This window comes from Bos indicus, chromosome 25, assembly GCF_029378745.1.
Source record: "Bos indicus isolate NIAB-ARS_2022 breed Sahiwal x Tharparkar chromosome 25, NIAB-ARS_B.indTharparkar_mat_pri_1.0, whole genome shotgun sequence".
In the NCBI taxonomy this organism is placed as follows: domain Eukaryota; kingdom Metazoa; phylum Chordata; class Mammalia; order Artiodactyla; family Bovidae; genus Bos; species Bos indicus.
Window position 1 is genome coordinate 8,576,347 of NC_091784.1, and position 22,375 is coordinate 8,598,721.

Consider the following 22,375-nt stretch of genomic DNA (forward strand, 5'->3'; position numbering starts at 1 on the left):
GAGACTTGATGAGTGGATGAATGAATGAAATGAGTACCAGCTATTGTATTAATGAGTACTAAGAGCAAGATGACACCACACTTATGGCAGAAAGCGAAGAAGAACTAAAGAGCCTCTTGATGAAAGTGAAAGAGGAGAGTGAAAAAGTTGGCTTAAAACTCAACATTCAGAAAACTAAGATCATGGCATCTGGTCCCATCACTTCATGGCAAATAGATGGGGAAACAGTGGAAACAGTGACAAGCAATTTTGGGGGGCTCCAAAATCACTGCAGATGGTGACTGCAGCCATGAAATTAAAAGACTCTTGCTCCTTGGAAGAAAAGTTATGACCAACCTAGACAGCATATTAAAAAGCAGAGACATTACTTTGCCAACAAAGGTCCGTCTAGTCAAGGCTATGGTTTTTCCAGTGGTCATGTATGGATGTGAGAGTTGGACTATAAAGAAAGCTGAGCCCCAAAGAATTGATGCTTTTGAACTGCGGTACTGGAGAAAACTCTTGAGAGTCCCTTGGACGGCAAGGAGATCTAACCAGTCCATCCTAAAGGAAACCACTCCTGAATATTCGTTGGAAGGACTGATGCTGAAGCTGAAGCTCCAATACTTTGGCCACCTGATGCGAAGAACTGACTCATTGGGAAAGACCCTGAGGCTGGCAAAGATCAAAGGTGGGAGGAGAAGGGTGGACGACAGAGGATGAGATGGTTGGATGGCATCACCGACTCCATAGACATGAGTTTGGGTGAACTCCGGGAGTTGGTGATGGACAGGGAGGCCTGGTGTGCTGCAGTCCATGGGGTCGCAAAGAGTCCAACACGACTGAGCGACTTAACTGAACTGAACAGCAAGGATAACATTAATTAACAAATACCTAGGCAATGGCACCCCACTCCAGTACTCTTGCCTGGAAAATCCCATGGATGGAGGAGCCTGGTGGGCTGCAGTCCATGGGGTCGCGAAGAGTCGGACACGACTGAGCGACTTCACTTTGACTTTTCACTTCCATGCATTGGTGAAGGAAATAGCAACCCACTCCAGTGTTCCTGCCTGGAGAATCCCAGGGACGGGGGAGCCTGGTGGGCTGCCGTCTGTGGGGTCGCACAGAGTCGGACACAACTGAAGTGACTTAGCAGCAGTAGTAGCACAGCAGGCTCTAGAGCCGTATTAGCCAGTTCGAAACCAAGCCTCGCCACTTAGCTGGGTGACCTCGAGCGAGTTATGTAACGGCTCCCGCACTCGCAGGAGTGCACCATCCCGCCAGACCAGCCACCATCCCGCCAAACCGGGGCAGGTGAGAGCAAACCTGCGCAGGTGAGAAACGAGCTTCTTCCGGGCTGCGCCTGACGACAACGCTGGCGCGCACGCGCGATTCGGCAGGTGGGCGTGGCCACGAAGCGACGCAAGGAAGACGGGTGCGCGGGGGGGTGGGGCCGCGCCTGCGTAGGCCGCCCCGCCATGGCGGCCGCCTGAGCGCGGTGGTGAGAGGCTCCGGTGTGACTTCGGGCTGCGGCCGGCGGCTGGTAAGCCCTTTGGAAGAGCGGCGGCACGGGGAAGGATGCATGGGATCTCTTGGCACCTGACCTTGAAGCGCGGGCTCCCCCACGGATTTGAAGCCTGGGTCCCCAGTCAGCCTCAGTTTCCCTAAGCGAGGAGGTAGAGGGGAGGAGTCCATGCCTGCCTGTAGGTTTCCGTTTGGGGTCCAGGCAGCCCCCTGGGTTTCGGATTAGGAAGGGACGACGATGCTGGAGCTGTGACTCCTGATTGAGAGGGCATCCGTAGCCCGTCGGCTGGAGTCCTCGGAGGCGGCATGGCAGAGGGAACGAAGAGCCCCAAGGACCGAGGACCCTGGAGCCCCCGACTCTGACCCCCGCCGTGGCCGGGGCCAAGTCTCAGGCCCCCAGCCCTGGGCCTCGGCTCCGGAATCGCGCCCAGTTCCCTGTCATTAATGACCCTGTGACACCTGGCAGAGAGAGAGCCTGGATGGCAAGCAGGTGGTTCAACCCCCCAGATCCCGGCAAACTGCTTTTAACGGGCAGCCCTGGCAGGGTTAGGATGACAGCGTCGGCGTCTGGCCCCCATAGCCTAGCAGAACCAAGGACACGTGTCAGCAACTCCTGTGAGATGAATCTACAGTACGAAGGAGGGGGCGGAGGGCCCATCTGCATTTAGGTGTCCTTTCCTCCTCCCCAGTCAGGAGAGGGGACTGAAGCCTATCCAGCCTCAGAATTCCCAGACCGACCGTGAGTCAGCTGTTCCTAAGTAGAGAAACTGATTATTGCCTTTTCCCATCTTCCAGCACATCCTTTAATAATTACTCTTATCAATGCTATAACGATGAAAGTGAAAGTGTGAGTTACTCAGTCCTGTCTGACTCTGCAACCCCATGGACCATAGCCCCACCAGGTCCCTCTGTCCATAGATTTCTCCAGGCAAGAATACTGGAGTGGGTAGCCATTCTCTTCTCCAGGGGATCTTCCCGACCCAGGGATCAAACCCTCCTCTCCTCTCTCCCCTGCACTGGCAGGCGAGTTCTTTAACCAGCTGATGCACCGGGGAAGTTGAGCACTTACTATGTATTGAACCCTGAAAGTGATTGTTGTCTCATTTAATGCTCACGTAGACCCTGAGACGGGTCTAAGGTGCCCCTGTAATTCCCAGAGATCTGGTTCTAGGAAAAGCCGCTTAAAGGGAATCCCCTTTACCTAGTACTCCATTGTAGAGTGTGTTTCCTGGAAGGCTGGGGCAGGTTGGATTTCAAAATAGAAATTTCAAGCAGTCTAGATCATACCACTTGAACGCGCCCGATCTCATCTGATCTCAGAAGCTAAGCAGGATCGGGCCTGGTTAGTACTTGGACGGGAGAAATTTCAACTGCAGGTTAAGAATACAAGCTTATTTTTTTGTCTATTTTTAAAAGTATTGGTGTATAACTGCAGTGTTAAATCTTTCAGTCCTCAGGGAGCCAAATCTGCCTTTAAAACGATTGGTCATGGTTGGTCTACACTGTGTTTAGACTGGATCTTCTTTGTGGATCCATCCTAATTTTTCCAGTCCTCATTGTTTGAGGACTTTTGCCTGTGAGGCAGCAACCCTCCCCACCCACCCACCCACCCCCAGCATTTCTCCTCCATCACTTTCATTGACACCATGAAATCTTCCATCCATTTATCAGATTCACAGCTTCAGCTCATAACCCACTTACTTTGTGCTGGTTTGTCGCATCAGATAGAAAAGCCAGCGTGGAGTGACTCTTTTATAGAAAACATTTGTGTTGGTACTTCTGCTTCCCCGTGGCAAGTGCATAAATGTAGGAACTCCAGTTATGTGGACTCAGATTATAGACTGTGGCTTATGACGATCCCATTTTCCGATTGAAGGAATGGAGGCTCAAGAGGTTTCGTGACATTCGTGTTGCACACCGCTAGTGCACACATCTACCCAGATAGGAGGGTCGGGGGCGGGGGGGGGGGGGTGTGAGGGATTGTGGCAGGTTTGTGTCAAAAACACCTGAAACCAACCCCATGACAAGAAAATTTTGGGGTTTATTAACAATTGCTGTGCACCAAGGACTCTGCTCAGTGCTTGACACACAGCCTCCACATCCTACTGCCCCCCAGCCCTGCGAGCTGAGACTATAGCTGAAGAAACCAGTCCAGAGAGGTGAAGTAATTTTCTCAGGGTCAGTGAGGAGGTTGGAGACCAGATTTAGCACCCACTCCACCTAGCATCACAGCCCTAGGCTCTGTCCACATGCTGCTGCTGTTTGATGGTTTTTGATGAGGTGGAACATTTGGATGGAGGAAGAGCCTTCCTGTTTTTCTTTTATTTTTTTGGCCATGCCTAATGGCATGTGGGATCTTAGTTCCCTGACCAGGGATCAAACTCACCCCCTGCATTAGAAGTGCAGAGTCTTAACCTCTGGACTGCCAGGGAAGTCCCAAGCCTTCCTGTTTTGTTTTGTTTTTCCCACATTTTAGAAAAGTTTATTTTTGTGTGTGTATGTTGGTTTCTGCCAAACATCAGCATGAATAAGCCACAGGTATACTTATGTCCCCTCCCTCTTGACTCTCCCTCCACCTCCCTCCCCATCCCACCCATCTAGGTTGATACCGAGCCCCGGTTTGAGTTCCCTGAGTCATACAGCAAATTCCCATCGGCTCTCTGTTTTACATATGGTGATGTCACCCTTTCCTTCCTCCCCTACTCGCCGCCCGCCCCACCATGTCCAGAAGTCTGTTCTCTATGTCTGTGTCTTCATTGCTGCCCTGAAAATAATTTCATCAGTACCATCTTTCTAGATTCCATATATATACGTTAGTATATAATATTTTTTTTCTGACTTACTTCACTCTGTATAATAGGCTCTAGGTTCATCCACCTCATTAGAACTGACTCACATGTTTATTTTTATGGCTGAGTAGTACTCCATTGGCTATATGTACCGCAGCTTCTTTATCCATTCGTCTGTCGCTGGCCACCCAGGGTGCTTCCGTGTCCTGGCTACTGTAAATGGTGCTGCAGTGAACATTGGGTGCGGGTGTCCTTTTCAGTTTTGGTTTCCTCAGTGTGTGTGCCCAGGGGTGGGATTGCTGGGTCATCTGGTGGTTTTATTTCTAGTTTTTTAAGGAATCTCCAAACTGTCTTCCATAGTCCAAGCCTTCCTGTTTTTAACCACTTTGCCTCCAGCATGAGTTTCCAAATTTTAGTTATTGCTGGGTCACCTTCATAATTTTTCAAAACCTATATATCACCTGTACAGTGATTCCTTTAGTTGGTTTTGCTTTAAATCCACTAACTTTTTTCAAAGTTTAAAAAGACGATTTTAAAACAAATGATATGTGGGCAGCTGGAGTCAATTTCTAGGAAGAAAAAAGATTATAGGAAAAAAACCACTAAATGTGATGTGTAAATTGTGATTAAATACTGCTTTAGGAAAAACTAGCTACCAAAGACAATTGTCTCATGGAGAAAACGGACTGTGAACTGGGTTTTAAATGATATAAAGGAATCCTTAGTTATCTTAGGTCTGCTAATGGTCTTTTGGTTAGATAGGAGCACATTTTTACAAGACAGACATGCTGAAGAATTATTTAGAGTTAAAATATCACGATGTCTGGAAGGTGCTCAGTTCAGGGGAGAAAAAAAACCCTAGATTGATTGATCACATATGACAGTGTGAATGATCATTGAATCTAAACAGTGGGTATATGGCTGTTTATTACACTGTGCCCTCAACTTGCTAGTATTTGAAATTCTTCATAACGAAAAGGTTGGAAGAAATAAAAAGGGTAGGAAAACTGTTTTCAGTATAAATGGAAATTTGGATCCTTTGCCATAAATAAAAGGTTACTATGAAAGTCAACAGAGTGCAAGACAGAGTAACAGTTCTGTTTATTATCTTGCCAGGGCTCTGAGACTTTGACCTGCAGGATTATGAGAGGACTAAAAAGAGAAGCCTTTCTTCCAGGGTGACCGGGAGCGCTCTGCCCCCTGGGTGGGTCGTTCACCCTGCTCCCCGCCGGGAGCTGCTGTCTGAGGACTTGCTCTCGCCCTTCAGGTGCTGCCGTCCATGGTCACTGTGGAGCCCGGGCCATGGTCACTGGCGCCCGCGCTGGCCATGGACGAGATCACCTTCAGAAGTGACACTGTGCTGTCAGACGTCCACTTGTACACCCCGAACCAGAGGCGCCTCATGGTGCGGCTGAACGGCATGGGGCAGCCGGGTAAGGAGCCCACTGTGTTTTCTGCATCCTCACAGAAAGGACGGGGAGGACTGGCTTGTCTGACTCGCCCTCGCACCACTTCTTCGGAGCCCCTATCTCACAGAGCAAGCCCCTCAGCTTTCCTGAGCACCTGCCTTGTGCCACGCCTGGTGCAATGCTGGGAAAGTGGAAGGAATGGGCTGAACTCTGCCCTCAAGAGCCCACGGACCAGTCGGGGAGAGGTGGCCCTCTACCAGGCTGGCTTCACCTACCAGGGCTCCCTGGTTTTCTTCCCACACACCCTCCCCTACTCCTCTAGCCCAAGGGATCTTTTCTTTCTTTCTTTTTAATATTTAATTATTTGGCTGCGCCAGGTCTAAGTTGCAGCACACAGATTCTTTGCTATTCTGTGCCATATGTGGGATCTAGTTCCCTGACCAGGGATGGAACCGGGACCCTCTGCACTCAGAGTGCAGAATCTTAGCCTCTGGATCACCGAGGAAGTGCCCCAGGGGATCTTTTGAGAAATGCAGATCACACCACCACCCAGATTCAGACCCTCCGGTGGCTTCCCGTGCTCTCAGAATGAAGCCAGAGTCCTCACCTTGACCTTTGAGGCCTGGCCCGAACCCTGCTCGAGTGCCCACACCTCCCTCTCCCACCATCAGTGCCCAGCAGCCACTTCCAGGTCCTTTCTGTCCCTCACACCAGGCACACACCTTCCTCTCTGAGCACCTTTGCGCCTGCTCTTCACTCTACCCAGAACATGCTCCCTTCCCAGGACCTCCCTGGCCACCGTCCCCAGCTCCTGTCTCCCTGTGTTTGCTTATTGCTCTGTCACAATCAGTCACTCTCCCTTTCCCTCGTGTCCCTGTTTGGATTCCAGGATTCAGGAAACTGACTCAGGACAGATGAGCTACTTGCCCCGGGGGTCAAACAGCAGGGGCGGGGAGGACTGGCCCAGGACTGCCCACTCAAGTCCTGGCACCCCCTCCCTCCAGCCTGGCACAATACTCTTACCGAAACCTGTTCTGGTGACTCTCTGGGCCCTAGGTCGTGAGGGCCCCGGCATCCATGTCCCAGCCTGCAGACCTCAAGGCCAGACAGTACGGCAAGGAGGGCAGTGGCCCAGGGGTCGGGGAGACTGGATTTGGATCCTGCTTCAGCCATACCCACAGCTGTGTGACCTTGGTCAGCTCACGTAGCCTCTGAGCCTCAGTTTCCATGTCTGTAAACAGAGCTCCACTGTTGTGTTCACAGCAGTCTGTAAAGTGGAGCACCACTGTTGTGTCCGCTGCTGTGCGGAGTCAATGACAGCATGTGAACTGAGTGCCTGCAGCGTAGATCAGAATGCGGCTGCTCTGAAGGCCACAGCTTCACAGCCGAGTCACACGGGCCTTTTCTGCTGCTGTCATGATGTCTCCACCTGGCGTGAACATAGTTCCCTCTGCTGTGCAGTAGGACCTTATTTGTCTCCTCCCCTCTCCCCCAGCCCAGCCTTTAAAACTCTTTCCAGGTGGAAATTGAGGAAAGGAAATACAAAAAGAGACAGTGAAGAAATATTCTACTTGTGTGTTTCGCTTTCAGTCTTCCTGTCCCAGTTCAAGCTTCTATGGGACCGAGACTCTCAGACTGACTCAGGGGCCGAGGGTGGCGATCACACAGAGGGGACCCCTCCTGCCGGCACCATCTGCAGCCGCGTGGGGGCCTCCCTCCAGGCGGGGGCCAGCACCACCACCCCAGAGGGGCTGGCGGCTCAGCTGGACGAGGATGGGGACTTGGACGTCGTGAGAAGACCCCGGGCTGCCTCCGCCTCGGAGCCACCGGGGCCTCCGAGAGACAAGGTACATCCCACGATTCTAATGCAGGAGGAAGACGATGTCCTGGGAGACGAAGCCCTAGAGAGCAGCCCCTACAACGTCATCAAAATAGGTAAATAAAGGGCCGCTCACCTGCCGCCAGGGCAGCGCCACAGTAAGTCAGGCACACGGCCCTCTGAGTGTGGGCCGGGTCAGTGGGACCCGAGCGCGGACACTGAAGCCCGCTGGGGAGCATGCCAAAACCTGGTCTGATCCCCCTCTTACTTCAGGCTCCTCAGGGGCCCCCATTGCCCTCTGGACACAGTCCGTGTGCTCAGCTTAGCTCTGCCCACCTCCCCAGCCTTAGCTCCCACCACCGCCCACCCTCTCACCTTCCCTGTACTTCCTCACCTGCGCGCCTCTGCTCAAGCGAACCGCCATCCTGGAGGGCCTGCCCCTCCCCTGCTTCCCTGGCTGACACGTTCCCGGTTGTCGTAGTCCGAGTCCCAGCTCGGCAGTCAGTTGTTCCAGAAGCCTGCTGCCGCCTCTGCCACCTGCATCAGCATTCTGTGCCCACTCGGCTGCCCGGCTATGGGTCGGGGTTGTCAGTGAACGACTGGGCCAGCGGGGGCAGGCAGCAGGGAGCCCTGGCAGATTGCAGAGCCAGATCGGAGCAGAGGAAGATGAAGAGGGAAGTAGGTCCGTAGTCAACCTGGAGGAGCAGGTGGGCTGATCAGATAGCCCCAGGGGTGGGAACTAGAAGCTGGGGGGCAGTGCAGACACAGCGGCAGCATAGGCGGGGCGGAAGGGGGTCTCAGCGGGCCCTCAGGCAGGGCCCAGAGCATCCACACCTGCCCGGGGTCTGGGCAGAGGGCATTGGCGGAGCGGGGATTTTGATTTCTGGAAATGCCAGGAGTGGAAAGCGGCCGGGACAGGAAGTAAGCCAGTAGTTTGAGGCACCTGTTGTGTCTTGATTTCCACCTTCATCACCTCTTCGTGGGCTTCACAGCCCCTCCAGGGCGTGGTTCAGATGAGGAAGTGACAGGCTCAAGGCCGTGCAGTTTGGGGCCAGTAAGGAAGGTTCTGAACCCATGTGGACCGTCTCCACAGGCAGGGCTCCGGCCACCCCAGCCCTCCTCTTCTACGGGGAGGAGCTCTGATTTGAATCTGTTCATTGAGATCCAGAGTCCAGATGGTGCCTGAGGTCCCAGGTAAAGGCCTCCCTCGATACTGGCCCAGGTCGGGGGCCTGGGATCCACTGGACTTTCTCAAAAACCCTAATAGAACAGCCACTCTGATTGATGGCAGCCCGGTCAGCGGCCCAGCAGACAGTGAGCGAGTGCCTGCAGGTCCCTGGCCGGCTGGGTCTGGATCCCCCGGTGGGGACCCTTCTCTGTCTTCTGTGGAATATCTCTAGTCCCTGTGGCCTTCCCAGGGATGAGTATTCGCATTTCACACAGGAGGGAACTGAGGCTCAGGTTGAGAAACTTGCCCAGGTCACACAGCTAATCAGTGACAGAGCCTTGACTCACACCGGTTGTGTCCGACACCACCGCCTATGTTCCCTACCCACGTCGTGTGATCAGAACGTTGGAAAGTTCTGTCGTCAAAAATCTAACATTACTCGTGGACCAGCTAGGAATTCACAGACACAAGGTTCCTAGTAAATTATGAGCATTCCCCCCATTTTATAGATAAAGAACTGGAACCCAAAGAGAATGCAGAAGAGGCAGGGCTGGAACTTGGGCTGTCGGATCTCGAGTCACTTGCCTTTTCCATTGTCCTATGACTCAGACAAGTACTTTAACCTCAGAGCTGTTTCCTCTTCTGTGAAATGGGTATAATCTCCCCTGGCTGTAAGTAACAGAGGGAGCTGGCCCACATAGAGCTCTTAGCACAGTGCCTGGCGCATAGTAGGTGCTCAATAAACATGTGCTGCCATCAGCTTTCATTCCTGGGGACCAATCTGAGCGCGGAGGAGGGAGGCTGAGGAGGAGAGTCTGGGTTCCCACAAGTCTGGAGACTGTCCTGCCGGCCGGGAACCCCTCAGACACTGAGACTATTTGCCTCACCCCCTTTGCTAGCCCTGGGGTTTCTCATGGGGCTTCCTGGGTGGCTCAGTGGAAAGAATCTGCCTGCCAATGCAGGAGACTCAAGTTTGATCCCTGGGTCAGGAAGATCCCCTGGAGGAGGAAATGGCACCCTACTCCAGTATTCTTGCCTGGAAAATCCCATGGACAGAGGAGCCCGGCAGGCAACAGTCCATGGGGTCACAAAGATTTGGACACAGCTGAGGGACTGAGCACACATGAAAGTTCCTCGGGCTGGGCTTTTATGCTCTTACGAGGCCACTGGCATTGTTAAGTATAAACTGGCTTTCCCATGAAGCAGGAGCTCCCCACCCTTGACCCTGGTTAGGGAGGCCTTTGAGCCCACAAATGAGGTGATGTTATTTCTGCATCTTGTGAAGGAGCAAACCATGGCTCTGGTGCTGAGAAGGTCGGTGACTCGTGCCACCAGCCAGATCCGTGACCAAGCCTGGGTCACCCTCAGGTCTGTGAGCTCAGTCCACGTTCTCGCTCAAGGGAAGCCAAGCACCCCTTAAATGCAGCCGGAGGCAAAACTTAAGTCCACGGGACCTCTGGGAGAAAAGACCAGGCTCAGACTACCGAGATCCCCGTGAGAGGGTGCCCCTGGCTTGGCCAAGCAGACTGGAAGGAGGCAAAGAAAGATGGGATGAGCCCCCTCTGTGGGGGGACCCGAGTCACGGCAGGGACAGTGGGCCAGGGACCATACAGGGGCCACAGAGACTGGGGAGGAGGTGGAGTGGGGTCTTTGGACTGAAGGTCCAAGGCAGCTGGAGAAGAGAGCCCCCCAGGAAGGCCCCTTCTCACACACACACCCCTTCAGCCTCGCTGTTTCTTCTCCCACCCTTGCTTCCTGCTCCTGGTTTGATGTGAGTCAAGCTGCCCTGCTGTGCCTGTGTCCTGGTATTTGATTTGCTGGCCGTCACCATCTCGCTTCAAGACTCAAGAGCCGGTTCTCCTCTAACAGGAAAAATGTTTGCCTTCACTCTTTCTTCTTGACCTCATAGTTCTGTGCCCCATCCCGACCCTGGTAACCAGCACTAGATTGTGTTCTGCATTTGAGTATACTTCAAGTGGAGTGTGGGATGTGTGTTTGTGGTTAAGTTGGGCCGAGTCCTCTTGTGACTGGTATGTGCAGGCTTCAGTGATCTGAAGGAGAGGAATGCTCATCCCGCCCTGGAGGCTAGCGGATGGCCGCGTGGCCTGTGTTTCTGCTGCTGTTTAGAACGCCCGCCTTCACCCCCGTCCCACCGTGTCGGCCACCTCCCCCACACCCCATCTGTGTTCTGTCCATCCCTGTTTTCACGGTGGCCCTTTCTCTCTTGGTTTCCGCCCCCTCCAGAGCACACCATGGCCACCCCCCTGGAGGATGTTGGCAAGCAGGTGGGTAGGTCCCGTCCACTCCCCGTGGCCCTGCAGGGTCTCTTGATTGCCTCCAGTCACCCACCGTTCCTGCCCCCCTCTCCCCTCCAGGTGTGGCGGGGTGCCCTGCTCCTGGCAGACTACATCCTGTTCCAGCGAGACCTCTTCCAGGGTCGCACGGTGCTGGAGCTCGGGGCGGGCACTGGGCTGGCCAGCATCATCGCAGCCACTGTGGCACAGACCGTGTATTGTACAGGTAATGCCCCACCATCCCAGGCTGGGGGAGCGTTCTCCTCACAAAGGGTGTGCTGACTGGGTACAAAAGGGAGGGAGGGAGACTGGGAATCCGACCTTGGCAGTTCTTGATTCTGCCCTCCTCCTGGGCTGGTTTTCTCCACCCTCCACTGTTTTCCCAGCAATCCCACGGTGCAGGACCAGCAGCTTGGCTGGTACCTGTGTTCACACCCCCTCAAGAGAGTAAACACCTCAGGAAATCAGGAAGAATGTGCCTCTAATAAGGCTTAAAGATGGGCTTCCCAGGTGGCACTAGTGGTAAAGAACCCGCCTGCCAACACGGGAGACACGAGAGACACAGGTTCAGTCCCTGGGTCGGGAAGAGCCCCTGGAGGAGAGACCGGCAACCCACTCCAGTATTTTTTCCTAGAGAGTCCCCATGGACAGAGGAGCCTGGTGGGCTGCAGTTGCAGAGTTGGACATGAATGAAGTGACTTAGTATAAGGCTTCAATTCAGTTCAGTCGCTTAGTCCTGTCCGACTCTTTGCGACCCCATGAACCACAGCGCGCCAGGTCTCCCTGTCCATCACCAACTCCCAGAGCTTACCCAAACTCATGTCCATTGAGTCGGTGATGCATCCATCTCATCCTCTGTTGTCCCCTTCTCCTGCCCTCAATCTTTCCCAGCATCAGGGTTTTTTCAAATTAGTCAGCTCTTCACGTCAGGTGGCCAAAGTATTGGAGTTTCAGCTTCAGCATCAGCCTTCCAATGAACACTCAGAACTGATCTCCTTTAGGATGGACTGGTTGGATCTCCTTGCAGTCCAAGGGACTCTCAAGAGTCTTCCTGCAACACCACATGCTTAAAAACAGTTGAGTATTTTTTTCCTGATTATGGAAGTCTTGCCTACTCTCTATGGAAAATTTGTAGAATAGCAAATAAATTTCCTCATAATGTCACAATCCCCAGATAGTGTCAATAGTGTGCAGGTCACTGCGTGCCAGACATGGGAAACCTGGGGTGAATGAAGCAGATCAAGTCGCTGTACGCAGGAAGCTTCGGAGTCTATTTTTTAACTCTGTCAATTATTTTTTTACAATCTTTTCCTTTGTGTGTACATGTTCCCAAATAATTTAGATCAAACTATATATATTCAATGCTTTATCCTGTCAAAAATGTCAGAAAATAGAAAGCACATTTTCCGTTGTCATTAAAGGGAAAAAGGGAAATTGAAATCACTCAGTCGTGTCCGACTCTTTGCGACCCCATGGACTGTAGCCTACAGGGCTCCTCCGTCCATGGGATTTTCCGGGCAAAGGTACTAGAGTGGGGTGCCATTTCCTTCTCTAGAGGATCTTCCTGACCTAGGGATTGAACCCAAGTCTACCTGCATTGCAGGCAGACGTTTTACCCTCTGAGCCACTAGGGAAGCTCCTAAGTTACTTATAAATAACTTCTAATGACTGATTCATATCAATGTATGGCCAAAACCACTACAATATTGTAAAGAAATTAGCCTCCAATTTAAATAAATAAATTAATTTTTAAAAATTAACTTTTAATGATCAAACAGTATTTCATCTCTTTTCTCTCTTTTTTTTTTAAACCACTCTCCTATTGCTAGATGTTTGGCTGTTTTCATTTGGTATGGTGTTTGGGGGGTTTTTTTTGTTTTTTTGCTTTTCTTTTGCACTGCAACCAATACCTTTTTGCATCTTCGGTTGATAATCCTTAAACCAGATTCTTAGAAGTGAGTGGGACCTTTCTTAAGCTTTTGATGTAAGTGTGTTAGTCACTCAGTCGTGTCTGACTCTGCCACCCCATGGACTATAGCCTACCAGGCTTCTCTGTTCATGGGATTCTCCAGACAAGAATATTGGAGTGGGTTGCTGTGCCCTCTTCCGGGGGATCTTCCCAACCTAGGGATCAAACCTGGGTCTCCTGCATTGCAAGCAGATTCTTTACCATCTGAGCCACCAGGGAAGCCTGTACTTACTGTACTTAATGATTGCTTTTTAAAAGTTCTATTTTGAAATAATACTAGATTCATACAAAAGTTGCTAGAACAGGACAGGAAGTGCCAGGCATCCTCCGCCCAACTCCCACCATGATAACATCAGGGATCACACCCACAAACTGACCCAGGGCAGTACTACCAGCTACGCTCCGGACTTGGCCAGCGTGCTTTCTCAGGGACAGTCTACCAGTTTATAAGAAAGTAGGATCTCAGCAGGCGATTATTATTAATGTTATTATTTTTTAACTCTTTAATAGCCGCTAGGCAGAAAGTGGTGTCTGCTGACACCCTTTGTGTTTCATCAAATTCTTAGTTTATGTTCACGTGGCGTCCGTCTTTTGCGTCTGAGCTGAGGAAGGGGAAGCCTGGGTGGCAGTTGTCCTGCTCAGATACCCTGCATCAGCTACTGGTCAGGAGTCTGCAGCAAGGCCACTCTGTGGCTCCTTGACAATTGGGTGTAAATGGCCAGTGAACTTCAGAGTCAAGCCACCAAGCAGTGCCCGAGGGCTGTACTCACGCCTGGAGCCTGACACCAGCATCTCATCTCTTAGTAGTTATCATCCCCTTGAGAGGGTGTGCATGCAGGCAGCATATTGCAGTTAGTAAGGCCTTTTCTTGAGCGCCAGCACCTGCAAGCTCACCGCGACACCAGGCAGCCTGTCACCATCCCCTCTTTCCAAATGGGAGGGGCTGAGGTCAGGTGGCTGGCCCTGGTCACCCGGGGAGCCGCCTTGGGGCCGACTGAGGGGTGGAGGGCAGAGGCAGCTCCAGGGCTCTGGGTCTCCCTCCCCCACTCAGCCAGCACTGCCCCTCTCGAATCTGCTTGGCACGTTAGAATCCCACAGCAGATGTTCTGACAAAAGTGCCATAAAGGCTTAAAAACTGCTGACCCAGTCCTGTGCTGCCAGGCACATGCCTCAGTGTTCTCTGCTCCCAGAGCCCCAGGAGCAGGGACAGGGCATCCTGTGACCCCACCCCCACCACCCCGGGGCTCTGCATGGTCCCTGGGTTGAGACAGTGGTCCAGGCCCAGGCAGGTCTGGGGCGGGGACAGCGGGGGGTGCTCTGTGGTTGCAGGAAGCCCAGGAAAAAGAGTCACAAGGCTTTGGGTGCCCTCCACATGCTCAGTCTCCTGATTGAAAGTTAATTTTGGCAAAGCACTGCCCTGGCCCCCATCCAGGGCTCACTGAGCTACAACTCAGTTCTGCTCATGTGGCAGGAAGCCTTGCCTGGTCAGAGCAGCGGGCGGGTGGGGAGACGCGATGGTGGCAACAGTGAGTTGGGCCCCGCGGTGTGGCCGTCAGCCCGCTGATTGTGCTGTGTCCCCGCCAGTCACATCCAGACGCCCTCCTGGCTCATCCGTCTTCTGGGGCATCAAAGAGCAAGCCTCGATTTGGAGTCAGAGACGCTTGGGTTCAGACTTTCCTGATGGTCTAAGGATCCACTAAGGATCCTGCCAGTGCAGGGGACACGGGTTCGATCCCTGGTCCGGGAGGATCCCACGTGCCGCAGAGCAGCTAAGCCCCAGGCACCACAGCTACTGAGCCTGTGCTCTAGAGATACTTGGGTTCAACTCCCAGGTCTGGTTCCACCCAACCACATGACTCTGCCCCGGCCACTTTGTCTGTGATGGGACTGTGACGCCAGCTCAGAGTCATTAGAAAGGTCAAGGGTGGACTCGCGTGTGCATGTTTCATGAGCTCTGAAGATGCTGGGAGCTCTCATTTCCTCCTTTCTGGAATGCAGAGTCTGCCCCACGAGGACAGTCTTCTCTAAGGAAGAGATTATGAGAAGGAGCCTTAAGGTGAACATACTTCATTTTGGCATAAAACACATGGGAGGAACATTGGTTTTCGTTTTGCATGTCTCTGCCGCCGGGCGGTGGACAGGAGCTCTCTGCAGGCCAGAGCACGGAGGTGAAGGGCTGTCGCGGCCGGCGCTTCATGGCTGCCCTCTGTCTCCCCAGATGTCGGTGCAGACCTCTTGGCCATGTGCCAGCGAAACATCGCCCTCAACAGCCACCTGCTCGCTTCTGGAGGTGAGGCCTGGTGGGTCCCCGCCCGGGAGAGGGGCTCCCCTGTCTGGCAGGTGGGACAGACATCCAGAACCGGGGCACTGGGAGGCGGGGTTCTGCCCGCACCCGTGGACGCCCCAGACAGTGGAGGGAGCGGACGTCCTGGCCTTCTGTCCCTGCAGGTGTGCGATGGCTCTGTCCTTCCTCCTCTCTGCCCACGCCTCCGCTGTGGCCCACCTCCGCCCTCTCTTCCCTTCAGGCCACGGGGCCCCCGCCAGGTCTCCCCAGCTCCTTGTCTGACCACTTCCCTCCCCGCTGAGCATCTTCCAGGGGCAAAGTCTGAGCTCCTCTGGCTCCAGACCCCCTGCTCTGGGCCAGCCAGCTCCTGCCCCCTCTCCTGACAGCACACCGTCCAGCCCTGCGCCCAGTGAGCCACAGACTCATATGCCTTTTCTTCTGCCCTGGGTGCCCCCAGCCCCATCGGCCTGACCACCCGAAAGAGTAAGCTGCTGATGAGGCACACCCCTCCCTCACACAGCCGGGGGGATTTACCAGACTCGGACAGGGTCAGCCGGTCCCACAGGCTTCAGACCCTTCAGAGATTGCCCATTGCTCTTGGAGCAGAGACCCAGCTCCTTTGCTCTTCTGGATCCTGTGGGGTCTGGTTGCTGCCCATTGGCAGTCCCTACCCTACCTCCACTCCAGACATCCTGGCCTGGCTGGAGACTTGGTGCCCTCGGGGCCTTTGGCTCTTTCCTCCTGTCTGTTTCCCTTCCCTCTGCCTCCTGTCAGTTCCTAATCAGGCTCAGGCCTCCAACAAGGTCACAGTCCCCTCACAGACGCCCCTTTTCACCCTGAGCCATTGTGTTTGGACATCTGTCCATGTGACTAGTTGATAGGCATCTGCCATCCCACTAGAGCTCCCACCCCTGAGGGCAGGGCCCCATCTATGGTGGACCCTCTGTGTCATGTTTGCTGAGCACCCAGGGCAGAGCAGGCCTGGAAGGGAGGAGCATGCATAAAACACCTCCTTCTGGAAGCCCTCCCTGACGCCCCGTCCACACGAGAGCCCCTCTCCTCCCTTATACCCTGGCACGTCCTTTTCATATCAGCGTCTGCTACCTGCCGGTCTCCTGGGACAGGAACGTGCCTCGTGAGACTGCTCCCTGGGCCAGCACCAGGCCTGATGCTTAACATGAAAAGCGCAGGATGGGGGACTTCCCTGATGGTCCAGTGGTTACTGCTCCACGCTTCTGCTGCTGGGGCCCCAAGTTCAGTCCTCGGTCAGGAAACCAAAATACCGCAAGCCACACAGCATGACCAAAAAAAAAAAAATAGTGGGACGGGTGTATCGTGAGGTGAAATGTGAGGTTCATCTTCCCTAACTTTGCGCAGAGTTTGGGGGATTCCACTCACGTTTGTTTTGCAGGCGGTGTGATTAAGGTCAAGGAACTGGACTGGCTGAGAGACGACCTCTGCACAGGTGCATGGCCTCCTCGCTCAGGCCCCCGTTCATTCGTGGCTCCTCGCGCCACATTGAGGCCATCCACCCTGTGGCCTTGACTGGCCAGCAGGGTCCTTTGTCCACTGGCTGATGAGCGACAGCTGCCCGCCTGGCTGCCACGTGCCAGGCGCCCCACACTCGTTCTGTTTTTTGGACTCACAGCATCACCGTCCGTCTGTCCTGTAGTCTCTGGGTAACGGGGGAAGACGGGTGCTCAGAGAGGTGCAGTGCCTGCCCAGGGTCACAGGCACCAGCCGGGCAGGGTGCAAACCCAAGTCTGTGGGGCTCCAGGGTTGAGACCATTTGCCTGCAGGAGTTGGCCCCTGGGGGTTCAGGGTCCGTTGGGCGGGGGAAATTGCTAAATTTTGCTTTTTAGTTTCTTGTACAGACTAATTCACACTCACACCCTTGCTCTTTTTCTTTGTACAAGAACTTTTCCTGCCAGACGCAGGGTGAGGAAAACCATTGTTGTTGAGTGCTCCCAGTGCACTTGAGGCCCTTCGGTCTCCCTGACAGTCCTTGTCAGGCCCATCCTAGCATGAACACCACAGCCCAGAGAGGTGAAGCTCTTTTCTCGGAGTCACACAGCAAGTCCGCGGGGCCAGGAATGCCATGGACGGAGGGGCAGCCCCTGTTCTGTTCAGGCTGCCGGCTGAGGCAGCAGGTCAGGCCCCTCGTGGCTGAGGCAGGCCCGGCAGAACCTCCTGATGGGATTCAGGGCTGCCCGGCAGTGCCCACTGCTCCCAGCCTCACCCACCCCGGTTTCTTCTCCTAAAGCTTACTGCAGTCCATCTCGGTGAGAACTGGTGGCCCACAGAGCAAGGGCTGAGCCCACGGTATTCTTCCGCTTTCACAGACCCCGAGGTCCCCTTCAGCTGGTCCGAGGAGGACATCTGCCACCTGTACGGCCACACCACCATCCTGCTGGCGGCCGAAGGTGAGGGCGCCTCCGCCTCATCACATGTGGTCCTCGGGGGGTGGGCCTCAGGGGTGGCCTCCCACCACGGCTCCTGCCGCTTCCCTTCTGAGCTGTGACTGTTCACATCCATACAGATTCTATCCCAGGGTCCTTGGGATTCGCTAAGGTATCCTCCTCCCTGATGTTTGCCTGTTTTCTTCTCCTCAGTGTTTTATGATGACGACCTAACTGATGCTGTGTTTAAAACCCTCTCCCGACTGGCCCACAAGCTCAAGAATGCCTGCACCGCCATCCTCTCGGTGGAGAAGAGGTGAGCTCCGCGTGGGCCAGGCCACCCTCGCCTCCCAGATGAATCCATCCGTGTCATCCTCGTCCCTTCCTCATCCACCGCTTGCTGTCCCTGACACAGAGCCTCGTGTGACCCCCACTCACCAGTGTGTGTGTGTGGGCGCCGCCCCTGCTGCACAGCCATAGGGAGGAGGCTGAGACCTCAGGGCTGGAGCTCTGGGGACCTGTCCAGGCCCCGCCGGGCAGTGGGCGTCCCGGAGCCTGGATGCATGGCCGCTGTGCTGGCCGAGGCACTGCCCATCTATGCCCCAGGCCCCCGTCGGTGCTGGCTGCACTCTCAGCCCCTCCAGGGCATTTCCCCCTGGATGTTCTGACACACTAGGGCTCCCGTTGCGGGAGTGACCCTCATGGTGGATGCAGCACGGGGCCCGCTACACACATTTTCCTCTAATGCATAAGCTAGCCCACAGCTCTCCTGAAGGCAGTTTAGAATCAATAGCAAAAATCAAAACCGAGCAGACCGACTGACCCAGCAGTTCGGCTTCTAGAACTGGCCCTGTGTCAGTGATCGCGGCCAGTGCAGAGGCATCCAGTCGGGCATGGCTGCTCCAGCAGCTCTTACACCCATGAGGCCCAGTATGCCCACGTGCTTGGTCCCCGTGACCTGTGGCACTTCGTGGACCTGATCACTTGGTTTGAACCTGGACACCTGCCCCTCCCCTCTGAGCCCCGCCCCGCGGGGGTAAGTGGAGGTGGTCACTGAGCCTCCTCCCTGGCTTCCTGCTCAGCATGCGGAGGCGCTCGCTTAAAATCCGGCGGGACAGAAGGGACCGAAAGCTCCGGGGGTGACGGCGCGCTCTCCGGTTGTGCACAGGCTGAACTTCACGCTGAGGCACCTGGACGTCACGTGCGAGGCCTACGACCACTTCCGCGGATGGCTGCGGCGGCTGGAGGGGCTGGCGGGCGGGCGCCTGCGCTTCGCGGTGGAGCCGGTGGACGCCTCGTTCCCGCAGCTCCTGGTGTACGAGCGCATCCAGCAGCTGGTAGGTGTGCGCGCCGGCGCCGGGTCTGGGCGAGGCCGCGGGCCACGGGCACAGGAGGCGATGAGCTAGCTTTCCGGGTCGGGCCCAGCCCGAGCTCTCCCGACTGATTGCTGCACTGGGCCCTCCGGGTCTGGCGAGGGCCCGCTGGATGAATGGTCATCCAGCTTTAGGGCACGTCCTTTCCCCGTAGGCCCTGCAGACTCCAGGAGAAGCTGGCAGGCGGGGCAGGGGGCGCTTGGGTGGGCTGAAGACCAGAGCTCACGGCCACGTCTTTAGTGTGAAAGTGTGTGGCCTCGTGGGCTAGGGGGGCGGGTCTGATGCCCCAGGGCCCTTCTGTGGCAGGCAGGGTCCTCGTGTGGGCCTCTGAGCGGTCACCCTGATGACAGGCGCCAGGTGCTGGCTGGCTCCCAGCCCAGGCAAGGTGAGTTCCCGCGGGAAATGGCAGCTGTGTGTGCGCCATCCCTCAGTCATGTCCGACTCTGTGTGACCCCAAGGACTGTAACCCACCAGGCTCCTCTGTCCTTGGGATTCTCCAGGCGAGAATACTGGAGTGGGTAGCCTTTCCCTTCTCCAGCAGATATTCCTGACCCAGCCATCAAACCCAGGTCTCCCGCATTGCAGGCAGATTCTTTACCAGGGAAGCCAGGGTTAACCCTACAGACATGTTGCTTCCTATGACGGTTTTAAAACAAGCACTGGGGGGAAATTTGAAAAGTTTAAAATCCCCTTAAAAATCCCTTAAAATGACCAGGAGCTGAATTCATAGAAGTCCCAAGGGCTTTCGTTCCCTTGGCCCCTTGTCTGCAGCCGCCCTTTCTCTGGGCCTGTGAAGACCAGGCCTGGCTCCAGGAGGAGGGATCCTGCCCCCTCGGTCTGTCCCGCCAGCAACCACAGCATTGGGCACACTGCTCCCAGAAGCAGGAGCTGTGTGACCTGTTGCCATCCTGGCCCCTTAGACCATGGGCAGCCTCAGCCTCTCAGATCCGTGCCAGGACTCAGCATGCAGCTCCTCCACGGAAGAGCCCAGAGCCGTCCGAGAGGGCGCCTGCTCCAGTAGCTTCCATGCTGCCCAGTGTTCACATCTTGTTGGGGCTTCTCTTTTGCCAATTTACACCCCTTTGTGAAACTAAAGTCTCGTTTGCTCACCTGGGAATCCGTCCCTCCGTTTGCTGCAGGAACTCTGGAAGATCTTTGTGGAACCAGTAACAGACCCCATCATGTCTGTAGACAAAGCTTCTCAACCATTCTCGTGACATTTCTAATAAAATTGAAAGCTCACAAAGTCATGTGCTTGAGAATTTTATCATTGATTTTTTATCATTTAAAAAATATGGTAAATGGATCTTCTATGACCCAATACAGTTTTAACTCTTCATAACCAAAATCAGGGGTGTTTGGAGCAGACGTAAAAGCCGCCGCAGCCATCTGCCTCGTGGGCGTCTCCCTTCCTCAGCCTGGGCTGGTCCCGCCTCCCCTCTTCTCTCTGCGTCACCTGCATGGGTGTCTGTCTGTGTGGTCTTTAACCCGCTTCCCTGGGCCTCTGCTGCATCTCTCCCCCTCACCTTGTCATCCCTGCTCCTCCCACCCCCTCTCTCCCTCCTTCACTCTCCTGCTTTCCAGTTTGAGTCCCACCTTCCCTCCCCGCGGTCCTCTCCCCCGACCCCGTCGATGTTCCTGCACACTGTCCACCCCCCCACCCTGGGTGAGCACGGCCCCGCCCCGATGCCCCTCCAGCTCCAGCCCAGCCACCCCTGCCCATGTCACTGCCCCCCAAGCACAGGTCCCATTTCTGTCCTGACACGGTGGTCCAGGCTTCTCAGGTCTCGATTCATTTCATTTTCCCAACCACTCTACTCTAGTTAGTCAGCAGCCTGGTTAGACCAACCCATTTAATGGTTAAGAAGACTAAGGCTGTTGAAAGGGAAAAGTCTCCGTGAAGTCAGAGACCTGTTTGTCACACACCAATACATTCCTGCCATCTGACCCTGGCCCAAAGCAGGGGCTCAGTACGTTTTATGGAATTAATTGTTCAGAGGAATTGTTGCTTAGGATGGTGTTTTTCAGTTGTGGGTGCTCTTGCTTCCAGGGGCATTTGGCTAAGTTTGGAAACATTTTGGATTGTCACACCTCGGGGAGATGGGTGCCCCCAGCCAAGGAGGCTGCTAAACATCCCATACCATAGGACAGCCCCCACAGCAAAGAACAGTCTAGCCCAAAAAATGGTAGTGGTGCCGAGGCGGAGAAACTGTGACCTGGAAGAAGAGTATCAGCTACTTTAGGAGAGAAAAATGGGCCTCGGTTGAACTTGCCATGAAGGTGACGCAGAAGAATGAGTCTCAGCCCTTCCCTCGGGGAGTGGAAGGAGATGTACAAGCACCATCTTTAAATCTTACCAGGACCTTCTGGTAAGGATCCCTATTTTAAATGTGAGAAATCTGAAGTTCAGAGAGGTTAAGCAACTTGCCCACCACCACACAGCTACCATGTGGCAGAGTCAGGCTCCCAGCCCAGGCCTGTGCTCGCCCCTCATCCCCAGTGTGGTTCCCAGACCAGCAGCCCTGGCAGTGCCATCTCTGGGAGCCTGTTAGACATGTAGCAGCAAGCCCAACCCAGACCCAAGTCAAACCTGCATTGACAAGACCCCAGGCGATTTGTGAACACAGAGGTTTGAGAAGCCTTGCCTTTGAGATTTTCCCCTTTTTCAAGGATCCTATACACAAAAAACTTCCCTGATTGTTAATCGGCTATACCCCAATACAAAATGTTTTGAATATTAAAAAAATTAAATTTTTAAAAATAAATTTAAAATTGTAAAAAAAATAAAACTTCCCTGATTGACTTGCCATAATCAAGCAGAGTAGCAGATCAAGACAGGATTCATTTATATTTTGATATGGATTTCTGATATAATTCCACAGTGATAAGAGAACAGACTCTGTATAATTTCAGTACCTTTAGACCATGAAGTTTTTGCACCTTGTTTTATGTCCCTGAATATGTTCCAGTGTCTCCTGGTGTATAGTCTATGGGAACTTGAATTTGTATCTTACTGTTGTGTGAAAATTGTATAAATCTTAATTATGTTGAATTAGCTCATGGTGCTTTTCAGGTCTACTATATCCTTCTACTTTTCTGTCTATTCTAATAGTTTTTGAGAGTTTGATATTGAAACTCCAACTAAAAGTCTTAATTTACCTATTTAAATAATTGTAATATATAGTGGAACTATATGTAACTTGAAGAGGAAATAACCTCTTGATGAAATTGAAAGAGGAGAGTTAAAAGGCCAGCTTAAAACTCAATCTTTAAAAAACTAAGATGATGGCATCCAGTCCCATCAACTCATGGTGAATAGAAGGGGAAAATGTGGAAGCAGTGACATATTATCTCTTCTTAGGCTCTAA

General features: G+C 53.9%; 1 protein-coding gene across 2 annotated transcripts; it reads left to right on the plus strand.

Moving 5' to 3' along the window:
* Nucleotides 1-1,396: 1,396 nt before the first annotated feature.
* Nucleotides 1,397-20,257, plus strand: METTL22 (methyltransferase 22, Kin17 lysine). 2 transcript variants are annotated; one of them, XM_070779634.1, is made up of 11 exons: nucleotides 1,397-1,522; nucleotides 5,560-5,725; nucleotides 7,292-7,636; nucleotides 10,933-10,973; nucleotides 11,064-11,208; nucleotides 15,170-15,241; nucleotides 16,647-16,700; nucleotides 17,578-17,658; nucleotides 17,848-17,950; nucleotides 18,803-18,971; nucleotides 20,147-20,257. In XM_070779634.1, the coding sequence occupies exons 2-11, from the start codon at nucleotides 5,572-5,574 to the stop codon at nucleotides 20,222-20,224; spliced, it is 1,242 nt and encodes a 413-aa protein (XP_070635735.1). In that variant the 5' UTR covers nucleotides 1,397-1,522; nucleotides 5,560-5,571; the 3' UTR covers nucleotides 20,225-20,257. The 2 variants fall into 2 exon arrangements, with proteins under 2 accessions (XP_070635735.1, XP_070635736.1); XM_070779635.1 differs by lacking the exon at nucleotides 10,933-10,973 and having other exon boundaries at nucleotides 7,292-7,548.
* Nucleotides 20,258-22,375: the final 2,118 nt, after the last annotated feature.